At 46.8% G+C, this 12,741-nt stretch overlaps 1 protein-coding gene across 1 annotated transcript in view; it reads left to right on the top strand.

Moving 5' to 3' along the window:
- Positions 1-8,978: 8,978 nt before the first annotated feature.
- Positions 8,979-12,741, top strand: part of SPINK2 (serine peptidase inhibitor, Kazal type 2) — a 5,000-nt gene continuing 1,237 nt past the window's right edge. Inside the window, exons 1-2 of the mRNA XM_014521861.2 lie at positions 8,979-9,096; positions 9,401-9,510. Of these exons, the coding sequence (XP_014377347.1) occupies positions 9,028-9,096; positions 9,401-9,510 (179 nt within the window). The 5' untranslated portion in view covers positions 8,979-9,027. The remainder of the gene's footprint in view (positions 9,097-9,400; positions 9,511-12,741) is intronic.

Below are 12,741 nucleotides of genomic sequence, written 5' to 3'. Positions count from 1 at the left end.
GCATCTGTACACAGACTGCTGCTGCAAGAGCGACTCTGCAGGGCTGCTGCTGTAGTGTGGATTCTGCAGGGATGAGAACAATTCTGGTGCCCCTCCTAAGTTGGCACCTTGGGTTGGTGCCTAACTTGCCCATCCCTACTTATACTGTTTGTCTGAATATAGTTATTCAGAACTGAAGTTGCCTTATGGTGATGTCATTTAACTCATGGAGGGGTTCAGGAAAGCTCAGTTCTGCTCCTGACTTTGCCCCAGCATGCTTTGGACAAGTCACTCACCGCCTCATGCCTCAGACTCCCCATCTGTAAAGTTACAAACTCACAGGACTGGAAGGACCCTTGAGGATGCAGAATGTACTGTCCCCAAACCATCATGGACACATGCGTACCCAGCCTGTGCTTGAAACCCTCCAGCAAAGGAGATTCCACCACTTGCTGAGGGTGACAGGATGGGGGGTCATGGTGCAAACACCCTTTGTGCAGTGCATTGAGATCTGCTGATGAAGATAAATAAAAAGAGCTTAGTAATATTAGTCCTGAACAAGTGTGTCTACACGGGGGCTTAGTGCAATTTAAGAAACCCCCTATAATTTCTAGTAACCATCCTGAGTGTCTTTGTGCAGACTCGCCTTGGAACCAGACAGTCCCCTCTTCATCCACCATCTAAACATGCCTGTCTCTCAGGCCTGGTACCTACAGCCCTGGGGGCCTGCTGTGGGCATCAAGTCTTACCCGATTGCCTGACCCCACTGCAGAAGTGCTGCCTTTTCTCAGACTTCACCCACCTCTAGCAATGGTCATAGCCCCTGGCCGGGCCAGCAGACGTTCAGAAATCCAGAGCAAAAGGCCCAGAATACCATGGCTTTCTCTGGGCAGAATTTCTGGGACCACAAACCACAGGTGCAGATTCAACCACTAATGGACACCCAGCAAAAGGGAATGTGGCTAGTTTTAAGAAAAGTAGTCATTAAACTAAATCGCATCTATCTGTTCAGTTTGGTTGGTTGCTAAGTTACAATTGCTCTGGAAGGAAGTTTATCGACAACCTTGTGGGGACAGCTGGCGGCCAGCCTGCTCTGCTGCAAACTTGTCTCAGGGAAGGCTTTGAGTTCAGCTCCTCTCCCCCCAGCTTTTTATTCTGCAGGGGTGGCACAAAGCACAGGCTGACTGGGAACAGCTGGAAGCTGTGACACTACATGTGGCATCAAGAACAACATGTTTTCTCTCTGAAGGGCACCAAGCTCCAGCAACACCTGGTTTGGCCAATGGCTGGAAGGCAGACTGGTTAGGTCAGGGGTTGGCAACATTTTTGGGCAGTGCCAAAAATACCCGCAACCTCAACTTGTAAGATGTTGGCATGCCAGGGGTGGACAGCAGGGTAGCTGCAAGGGGCCTGATCCTTTCTATGGCAGTGCAGCCCTGAAGTGTGCATGCCAAGCAAAATGCCTTTTGCATGCCATGCTCTAGCACCCATGCCGGGGGTTGCCTATTCCTGAGTTAGGTCATTAACAACAGCCTTGGCCCATCTGGAATTAAGGCTGAGATAAGGCCTCAGCCAGCTGCAGATAAAACCACCTTACAAGAAAAATAACAAAACCACCCCCAGGCATGACAAATGCCACGAAATTCAGAGGACTGAAATGTGTCATCAGGAGAGCCCACCCAAACCACCTTTATCTCTGGGCCGGACACAGGCATGCATGAACCAGGCAGTTGCCTGGGGCCCAGACAGAAAGGGAGCCCAAAAATGGTAATTTGTGTCCAATTATTATTATCATTATCTCTGGCAAAGGCGGGACCAATACTAAAAATTCACCCAGGGCCACCAGGAGTCTAGGTATGTCGGTGCTTTATCTTCCCCTCACAGACACCACCTTCTCATCTTCCCTTCCTCCTTCCCCTTCTATCAAAAGCCTGCATGTATAATTATGGTTACCTATGGCAGGGGTTGTCAACTAGGGGTACGTATACCCCCGGAGGTACTTGGGAAGGCCCTAGGGGGTATGCGCAGGCGGGAAGGGATGGAGCACCGCCACCCACCACCCTGTGCCACCGCCTCCCAGGAGCAGGGCCAGGGTGGGGCAAGGGCAGTAGCACCCTTCTTCTGGCCACACAGGCGCCACCCAGCCAGTCGGACGTGTGGGGGGTGGGAAGCATGCAGCAGCAGCCGCCACTGCCATCCACCACCCCACACCACCGCTCCACATTCGACCACGTGCCACCCCTTTCCCCCCCACCCCACTCCTTGCTTGGCTGCCGGGGGTACAGTTATTAAAAAAGGTTAAAAACCCCTGGCTTATGGTACTGACTGGGCTAAAGACACCAGATCCCCTTGAGATGGCATCATCCTAATCTTTAGGTTTAGCTACTTTGGTCATTTTTACACATGCTCCACTTTAATGAAAGAACCCACAGTGTCTCATGTACCAGCATCCCCACGCTTCAAAATGGAAGCAGGGGCACTTTATCTAAATCTCACTGAATGAACTTTAGTTAAAGCATCCCCACTGCCATTTTGAAGTGTGGGGATGCTGTTACACGAGATGGAGAGGCTGCTGAAGCTCACTAAATAGATTCATTGAGTCTGCTCTGACGTGCTGTAATTACCATACGTTGGAGCGGCCTCCCTGTGTGTCTACCGACACCCTTTTATGGTTTTAAGTTATAACAAAGAAAAAAGACTAACAGTGCTCTGCTTCAATGGCAGTAGGTGGCATCTCCCACGCACATTGCAGTGGAGGCGGGTCCTGAGGAGTCATTTGAAGGACACAGAAGTAGTTGTATGCAGTTTCCCACAAGAGAGCATGATGGGTGATCTGGGAAAAAGCTTGAAATGGTTGGTGCAAGAAGTAGCTGCTGGACCAGTGGAGGCTGGTATTGGTTGCTGAGTGGAGATACCATGAGCTCATATAAAAAGGACAGAAGCAGAAGTTGTACACTGGTACCCTTTGATTCCTGCTCCATCCAACATTTAAAGCCAATTGTCTAGCAATGGCAGCAGCACTTCTATTCAGGCAGCAGTGAGGGAGTCAATTGACTTAATGGCTCATCTGAATTTTCTTGATATGATAAGATATGATACAGCAAATAAAAGCACATTCCAAGAATGAGATTTTTTTTGTTGGTGGAGCTGTTTTCTTTGCTTCCATCTTAACTTGAATAATATTGTTCTATGCCCTGACTTACTAGTAAATCTTCTAGCTTCTTTTTAACTGGAGAAAAATGTGTGTTGTGTTATATGCAATGATTATGCAATGTTGTGTTGTGTTATATGCAATGATTAATGATATTATCTGCACCCCTCTTTTCGAAATCATAGATCTGCCTATGAAAAACAGTAGTGAAAGATCTGAAAGGTGAGGAGTCCGATGCAGTGAGAAAAGGGGAAACAGTGGCCAGGCTGAAAGGGGAAGCAACTTAGGACAACAGGCTGAGACAGCAGTCTTAGCCACAGCGTTGTGTGAGACCCTGCAGGCTGGGGTGAGGCACGTGTTGGGATGGAACAGCAGGAAGACAGAGACTGGAAGAGCATTTTAGTAATGTAGACAGGAGAAGGTCAGGTCTTAGGAATGATGTTGAGGGGTTAGCAACACCTCTGATGCCTGGGTTTAATTTAACAGTGCATTTTCTTTTAGGATTTGATTTGGGAAAATGATCGTGATCTCTACAGCCATATGATAGTAGTCTGAATTCTGTTACAGCCAGCCTACATGGTACCTGGGAATTTCATGCCCAAGGCTGAACAGCAGAAAAATGGGACAGATTTTAAAGGTATTTCTGTGCCAAAAGATGCAGATGGGCACGTAGTATGATTTTCAGAAGCACCTCTCTTCATCCTTAAAAACCTTTCAAAATGTGGACCTAAACACCTTTAATTATCTGGCCCAAGGATGTAAGGGTCTGATCCAGTGTTAAAGTCAGTAGTAAAGCACCCATTGGTGCTTAGCAGGGAAGGTTCAGGCCATTTTGCTAGGGAACCATTAAAACCAGTTTCTTCCATTTTATTTCACTAACTATTTTTCCCCTGGAAAGGATATTCTCTAAAAGGTCTCATCAGATTAAATATCCCTTCCCAGGAAAACAGTATTTTTGGTATTACCTTTCATTGCCTTTTAACTCGGCATTCCCAGGGAAAAAAACAGCAAACGCTCCCTCTCCCTTAGCACTTGCACACTTACGCCATCTAGGGGGACACCTAGTGGTAAGAAATCCTGATGCACAGTTGACTTTAAAAGGGTGCATTCCACACAACGCTGATATTAAGATTTATCTAATGAGATAGAAATTAAATAAATTACTAATCAAGTAAGGCATGTTTTCCTGTTTTCCTGAGAGTGGTCTATGTTGTTCTGTAAAAGATGATCTGTTGTAGAAAAATGAGCCTTGCTGAAAGCTCAAAGCAATAAATGTTGGCTTGCCCCCCCCTCCCCTTTTGTTTTCCTTTGGTAGAAATTCATGTTGCATATATGTTATATCATTTACCAGTACTTTTTAGGTATTTGGGAAAAGGGCAAAAGCGTGAGATAGTGCTCAGTTTACCATGTTTCCAGTTTATGAATTGTTGTTACATCCCAAACCTGTAAACACTTCTGCATGTGCTTAGCTTTGTGTATGAATAGTTCCACTGAAGCCAGTGTTAAAAAGAAACAGATTATTTATCGTTCCTAATTTAGAAATTTTGGGGGTATCCATGTACCTATTTGCTGATCTGGATATAGGAGGTACAGCATGATATAATGAAGAGCAGTAACAAGCAATTTTCCTAATAAGTTATAAAGTAGTCTTCAGCAATTATAAATGCTTTGTCAAAAACTTCTTTTTTTTTGTCAAAGACTGTTGATAAGAATATTATTAACTGATAAAGTTTCTCACTTACCCTGGAGGAAAATATTTTGTTAGGGTTTAAAATTAGGATAAAAAAATAATACCTGAAAAATCTGCACAAGTCAGAGTTAAGGTTGTTGTGTCACAATCCCTTTATAGAAGCTCAAAATTCTTCTTATATGTAAGAGAAGAATGATTTGTTTTAAGCGTTAGAAACTCTGTAAAAATAATGGATGCGTCATTTCTTTTCTGGACCCTGGGATTGGAACTGACACAATTCTAATCTAATCTAAAGAAACAGCAAGAGCTGTTTTGTATTACCATAAAACTGAAGACATCAAAGTAATGGCCTCCTGAGAAATCTAGGCTTATGTTTCAGTACGGTTTTTTCATTTGAGTCAATCTAACCTTACCGAAGCAGCCTGCTTCTCAGCTCCTTCAACCTATAAATCGTACACATCTCTTCTCAGAAATGTGTGCATTTAAGTGGACTGAAAATAAATGAGAAGACAATTCAGCTTTCAGCTGTATATTACTAATTGAAATTCAGATTCCAGCCTTAACCACAAGACTGTGCATATGTAGCACTGGAAATTCTTACTCCTGGGATCAAACAGTTAAGGCCAGAATGAAGAGAAGGTTTGCTGAAATTGTGACAGACGGTTGCTGGTGGTTTGTCCACAAAGAGTCTCTGTTGAATTCCGGAATAAATGGTCTACTGGGACACAGCCAATTAACGTCCCTGATTGTTTTAGCACATAGATAAGTGGAGGAACTCGATACTAGCTGCTCTTCAAGCCAATGTTTGAAAAAGAACTGTATCAGGCTATCATGAAAAGTATTTCAACCTTTTCTGTACAGAGGATTTGTTTAAATAAGAAATACAGTTCCCATGGAGTCTGACTTGTAACTGAGGCTCTTAAATTCTCCTGAAAGTCAAAATGGAGTCATTTTCTAAACATGAAATGTGTACGTGTAACCCTGTAATGCACACCCAGAGAGTGTGTATTGGTACAGCAAAAAGCACATGATTCTTGTGTATTCATATCAAATTAGTTTGCATTTATGCAGCACCTTTCATCACACCCCCAGAGCACTTTACCTAACTCTGACAAGATCTCACTGTGAGGTGGTGAAATAGTATAATGGCAGTTTCCCAGGTGGGTTAGGTGAAGTTCAGTTGACTGGCATGTGAAAACAAATACTGGGTAGTCTGAATCTCAGACGTCCAGAGTAGTCTAAGCACCTTGCTGGAATCAGCCTTGAATGCAAAGTAATACTGGTCACACTTTTTTTCAGATCAGGAATATGTAAAGTCCATATTTATTTCTGTGGATTTATGACCATAAAACCATTATGATCTTTAGGATTTTAAAGGTGCCTGAAGTTGGAACAATTTCATGACCACAGTAGGATTAAGATGAATTTTCAGATTTTAATTTTAAAATTAATCTAATTTTTGTGGTCACTGATAAGACAAATCTCTACCATGAATGGATAATTTTCTGATTATCTCAGGGTATAGATGTGGGGTCAGAATTATGCTAGTCTAGGTAAGTTTGCTTTGTATATCTACAGTGTCATATATTAGTGCGTCTTGTAAGTTTATTGTTTATTCAAGATTTTGTGATGTTGCATCAACTGATCAAAGCAAAATTTTCTCCTCTTCCTCTGAAACCTTTCTCTCCTAAATTAGGACCACAGTAATAGGCAGGGTATAAAACACAGCTAGATTAAAGGCAGTAGATAAGTACAGGATTTACTGGTAGCATGCAAGAACGTTTTGTATGTAAAAGTAGATGTCCATAAGGAATGCTACAGTTGAGATTTGAATTTAATTTTATTTTGGAACATGCCAAACCCTGTTCATACACACATGCAGTTCCATCAGTCCAAGCCTTTAGGTCTCAAGACAGAATTAATTCTTAACTCCTTAACTCCAAATCAGGATCCAACACTGATCTGTTGTTCCAGGTCCCTCCACCTGCCTTGCTCCTATGGTCCCATGTTTAAAAAGTAGGGCATTGAGATACCTGTCAAAACTGAGTTCCCAATTCTTTGTAGTTATTTTGTAACTACACCTTTTGTAAAAATATAGCTCCTAATTAGACTTACAACTAAATGGTATGCATTTGTAGCCAATGTTGTTCCCTCCTTTCCTACATACACTGTATGGCACCATGACTATTGGTATTCATTCACAAGAGCAGCTCCCTCTACCACCTTAGTTAGAAATATCCGCCAAAGCCCCAGGCAGTGATCCTTCCTTTCTGCCCAAAGACTAGATATGTACCACTCTGGGAACAATTTCTGAACAAAAGAGCTGTAGCCATGTTACAGATGATATTGCAAATTATGAGGGGAAATCTTGCTAATGCTTGCCTTGATCTCCTCTTACCTGGTCTTCATCCAGCCTCCCTCTCCTAGGCACCACTCATGCCTTTCTCCCTGTTCCCAGCATCCACAGGAGCCCTCTCCAGGCCCTCTCCCTGCCATCCTCATCCAGCCTCAATATTCTGCTCCTCCTCCACCTCCTTGTCCCAGTGGCTAACCTCCCCTCCCTGGACCAATTCTTGCTATGCATGCCAGTACTAGTCAGGTATCTGCCCCTCCTTCCCCATCCATCCTTCTTCCTCGCCTTCCCCCAGTTCCCATCTCAGTCTCCAGGCCCAAACAATTGCAGTCTCCCCCAGCTCCTCCTGAGGTCCCAACTTTCCCCCATCAGCAACTGAGCTCAGGGCCGGACACAGGTATGGGCAAAATGGGATCCGGACAGAAAGGGGGCCCAAAAATGGTAATTTTTTTTCCCGTTGTCCAATTATTATTATCATTATCTCAGACAAAGGGGGACCCGGTACTAAAAGTTTGCCTGGGGCGGCCAGGAGTCTAGGTGCGGTGCTGACTGAGCTCAGTCTGCGTCAACGGCGTCTCTCTCTGCCTCCCAGTCCTCTCTCCCCTAGCTCCTGTACCCCAGCTACCTTGCAGTGCCAGTCCCAATCCACAGCCTCAGGGCTAATTTCCTTTCCCTTTCATCAGTGCTAGTTCCCATCTTAGAGATCCCTACAAGCATTAATGGCTAAAAGAAGGCAAGCTGCTATGATAAATGAGGCTACAGAAGGACCTAGAAAGCTGTTTCCTTTGCAAGGAGGGACTGAGCCTTGTGAGGTGCCACACCAGGAAAAATGACAAAAGGGCAGGAGCTGTTGTGCTCCGGTGGCTGTTTCACCTGCACAAGCTCCTGTGCAAACCCGACAAGGGAACTCACATGCCCAAACACGGACAGGCCCTCCCCAAGGAGGCCCTAGGGATGAGGGAGCAGGATAGTGGCGCTCAACCTCTGGCCTGTAATCCTGCCCATGAGGCCACATCCTCTGCCCCACGGGACTCCCCACAGGTGGAAATGTGGCAGCAGGGGAGGGAGTGGTGGCAGCGTCAATTGCTGTGGCTTCCAGCCCCATGGCACTTAATGCTGCCACCACTCCCTTGGGGCAGATTTGTGGACCTGTGGGGAGCCCCGTGGGCCAGATGACCCGGCCTCGCACGCCATGCGTGGCCACTCTGCACCCAGCTCCACGGGGCTCGCTGTACAGCTCATGCCAGCTCGCAGGGCTGCGCCGGCGCTTCAGGTGGCCCCGTGGCCTGATCCTGCGCTGGACCCAGCCTGTGCGCCAGCCCCGGGGCTGGAAGGTCGCGCCCCACCAGTGTGGGCTGATGGTGGCCATGTCGGGGAGGTGCCCTGCCTCCGGCTTTCTTGTTCTGCCAAGAGCCCTTGTGCAGCACCCCAGGGGCATGTGATGGACTACGCCTGCCTCCCAGGAGAGGTGGCTGCCAACCAGGCTGGCGTCTGCGGGAAGCGGCAGATATTGGCCGTGGCGCAAGTGCTTCTGGAAAACCATGGGGGTGGGGGACAGGCAGGCATTATTGCTGGGCATCAGGAAAGGCAGAGGCAGCGAGCTGGCAGGGGCAGTGCTTAAGACTTGGAACAGGAGCTGGGGTCTTCCCATGGACCCTAGGGCACTCGCCCCTCACAGGCTTGGCACCTTCCCCTCATCCCCACCAGGGGAGAGGCGGTTGTCGGGGGCGGGGCTCAGCGAGGGGGCGGGGCACATTCGATGACGCCCACGAGGGGCGGGGCGGGGCGCGCGCCACGTGCGCTGGCGCTGGCAGGTAGTGGGGGATATGAGGGGAGGGGGAGGATGCTGTTGCCATGGTAACACCACACCTGTTTGTGTCCGCAGCGCTTCTCCTGCCGCCGCCCGCCTCCGCCGGCTCCTCGGTGAGTTGGAGAGCGGGGCGACCCCAGCATCCCCGCGGGGGGGGCTCGGGTCCGTTGGGGGGTGCGGGGGTCCCGCCCTCGCGAACGGCTCTCCAGGAATTACCGTATTTTTCCGAGCTGTCGTGCACTGCAGTACATAACAGGATGGGGGAAGTGGTTCTCTGGGAATTACCATATTTCCCCATGTGGCCATGCTGCCTGCCCCGGTGATTTGAGGGTGGGGGGAAGGAATTGAGTGGCTCCCCAGGATTTCCCATATTTCCCATGCGACAGGCCTTCATGCTCTTCCTTCCACCCCGTGCAGCCCCGGTGCCACCTGTACGGCCTGCCCGGCTGCCCCAAGAACTTCAACCCTGTGTGCGGCACGGATGGGCATACTTACGGCAATGAGTGCATGCTCTGCCTGACCAACAGGTAACCCGCACACCCAGCACCATATGGCACCAGGGCCAGGGGGTGTCAACCATGGAGGGTGGTGGGGGGAGGTAGCATGGACAGGTTCAAGAAGAAGGGATGGGCAGCATTCATGGCTGTTGGATGCAAGGGAGATGATTCCAAAGGCATCTCCAACTTGTTACATGGACGCCAGGGAGGGTCCTGAATAGGGGCTGGATCACTCAATAGTGGTGGGGGTGCACTGGCTCCCTGTTCTGCCCCCAGTTTGAAAGCAACTCCCTGGCAGCGGCAGCAACACTTATAGTTGGGCACTGCTGAGGGAGTCGTTTGACTTCGTGGTTTACTATAATTTACCCTCTTATGTTCCTCACTCCACCAGTGTTAATGACCCTCACCTTTTTTTATGGTCTTAATGTTTCACTAATGAAGCTATTCTTTCTTCTGAATACCTGCTGTCTGTTAGTAAGGTAGCTCCTTTTCCACAAACCTGTTTTTAAATTGAGGAAAAAAACTTTTAACTTACGTGCGGAAGTGTTAACACAGGCATGAAAATAACTTTCCATGAAGCTCAAGGGGGCTAGATGTGCTAGATTTCTGTTACAAATCTGAAAGAGATGTATATTTAATTTTTAATGACTACAGGACTAAAGAAACATCTGATTTATATTTGCCTAACTTATGGTTTTATACCTATTGTGTTACAATATAGCAAATTAATGCACATTCCAATACCACTGTTTCTTTTTGCTTTGGTATTAAACTGAATAATACAGCCCTAGGACCTTAGCGTATTAGCAGAGCTTCTAGCTTATCTTTACCTGGACAAAAATGCTGTTCTGTGTGATTTGAAGGACCACATCATTAGTTCCCCTTATTCAGAATCCTAGTTCCTCTCATGCTCTAGAGATCCCTGGCTCAGGGCTCTCCCTCTCAAGCAGGGATGCTCCACCTTTCTGCCCTGCAGACCAGCCTGGCCACCAATACTGCTGCACAGGCCATGGGGAAAGCAGTGGCACTGTTAATTGCCATTGCTTCCCTATGGCAAAATTTCCTGACCTGTGGGAAGCCCCGCAGGTCGGATTTGGCTCTTGGGCTGGGGGTTGAGTACCCCTGCTCCTAGAAATGTCTACTTCAATTATCTCTCTCATCCACTTCTGCCATGATCAGACAGGGACACTGAGCTGGTTGGACCTTTGCTCTGTCCCAGTGTGGCACTAATTGTGTTCTGATGTTCAGCTTTGGTTTGCATGTGGCCCTCACCAAAGCAGAGGCAGGGTAGTTGGCAGAAAAAAAGCACAGAATTGTCAATAAAAACATCTTGGGTGTAGTTGTTTCCCTTGGCCACATTCTGATGAGCAGGGCCATGTGGTTTGTGGCTGCACAAACTACATGTGGTGAGTATTAAAACATGCTGCCATGCGGCAAAATTGGGTACTGGGATTCGCTAGTAAGTAAGGGCAGGTGGAGAAGAACCGTAAGGGGAAAATATATCCAGGAAAACAGTTCCTAGAGGACTCTAATATTAAAGATGGCATAATCAAACTATCCAGTGAAGAATATCTTGCATTCAAAAGCTTGTCTAGGTTTATCCCAAGTACATGGTTGGTCCAATAAAAGATAACACCTTAAGAAATCCTTGCTTCTCTCACAATTTCTTAACTGTCCTGTCTACAACATCACTCTTACGCTACCAAGGAAAAATGGGGAGTAGAGCAAGAGGCCTGGGTTTGGTTATCCTTAGAAAGGTTTCCCTGGCTCTCCAAGGCTGCACATTAAACTGATTACAGCAGCCTGGCTCCCTCAGTCTTTCTGATTTTGTCCATGCATGCCCATGCTACTCTTTAATAATCATCCTTTATGTGTGTTCCCACATTTTGTATGATCTTTTTTGTTTACTCTTCAAGTCATTAACAAATACTTGAAGCAGTCAGATTGGCCTCTTGTTGGACAGCAAGGGAGGGGCCAGGGCTGCACTGCCACAACAAAGATTGAGTCCCTCGCTGCTCCCCTGCCATCTGCCCCGGTACACCAACATCTTACAAGCTGAGATTTACAAGCATTTCTGGCACTCTGCCCAAGAATCTTGCTGACCCAAACTGTTTCTTTTTCTTTTTTTAAAGGCTAATCAGGTTTGAGCCTAATTCATACTTAAATAGGAACCCAGGCAAGAGCCCCAGCTATATTGGGATGTATATCTATGATGGCAGTGGCCAGTCTTAAGAATTTTATAAACTGGATGCATCTAATTTTTGTACATTGCTCCACATAATACAGCCTCTTAAACAATAACTTGTAAATACATGACATCTTTGTCTTTGGCTGGAACCCAGCCTACTGCTGTCAGAACTTTATTATCTGTTTAAGCTGAATAAGTAGCAGCATTATTTTTGGATGCAAATATCTGTGATTCAGTCACTTATACCCATTGCTCAAAAGTGAGGATAATGACCCGTTGCTGCACTGTAATGGCAAGTGTGTGGTTTTGGGGGAGTGGGGGGTTGTGGCCGAAAGGCCTGTGTAACGATGTGAAGGAGTTTATTTTATACTGCTACTTAATTAAAAAACAGATCTTAAAGTGTTATGCAGGCTAACAGCATTCTAGAGAAACCTTTCTTTTCGCTTTCTATGAATTACACCCATTTGCCAAGAGACAAAACTAAAGAGAACTTAAGTGCCTACAGTTTGCAGAAGTCCTCAAAACCCCTGTTCAATGGCTGCCTAACCTTGGAGGCACCTAAACTCCACTGGATCCTCACTCATTAGCTTGAAGTACGTTAGGCAGCTATAGTTCAACTTCTGGGAATGCAGGATGGCCCAGGCCTAAGCAGCTAGCGCCTAGCTCTGCTTAAACTCCATGGGGATCCAGAACACAAGTGGGGGTGGTATCTCCATCTCTGAAGGGCCTGATCTGGTAGGATTGCTCAGGGCGTACCTGACGTACACTGCCAACAGTTACAGCCACTTTTATTCTAAACACTGCCAATGGTGGTGCCTGTACCCACCTTGATAATACCATAGAGCACACATGCAGAAAGAGGGAGATGTGTGTTCTAGGCTCTCCTTGGCCTGAAGTGTTTCAAATCCATATCTTCCACTCCTTGTGAGACAAGAGGCTAGGCTGGGTGGGGGTGGACCCTCCACCTACTCTGTTGAAACTGGGTTAATATACAGCAGAAGATACAAGACTAATGGAGCCAGAAGGGATGGAGCAAGAGGCGCTTTGTAGCTTCATGCATCTGGTGCTCAGTT

Source organism: Alligator sinensis, unplaced genomic scaffold (assembly GCF_000455745.1).
Source record: "Alligator sinensis unplaced genomic scaffold, ASM45574v1 scaffold989_1, whole genome shotgun sequence".
In the NCBI taxonomy this organism is placed as follows: domain Eukaryota; kingdom Metazoa; phylum Chordata; order Crocodylia; family Alligatoridae; genus Alligator; species Alligator sinensis.
This window is presented reverse-complemented; position numbering and strand designations above follow the sequence as displayed.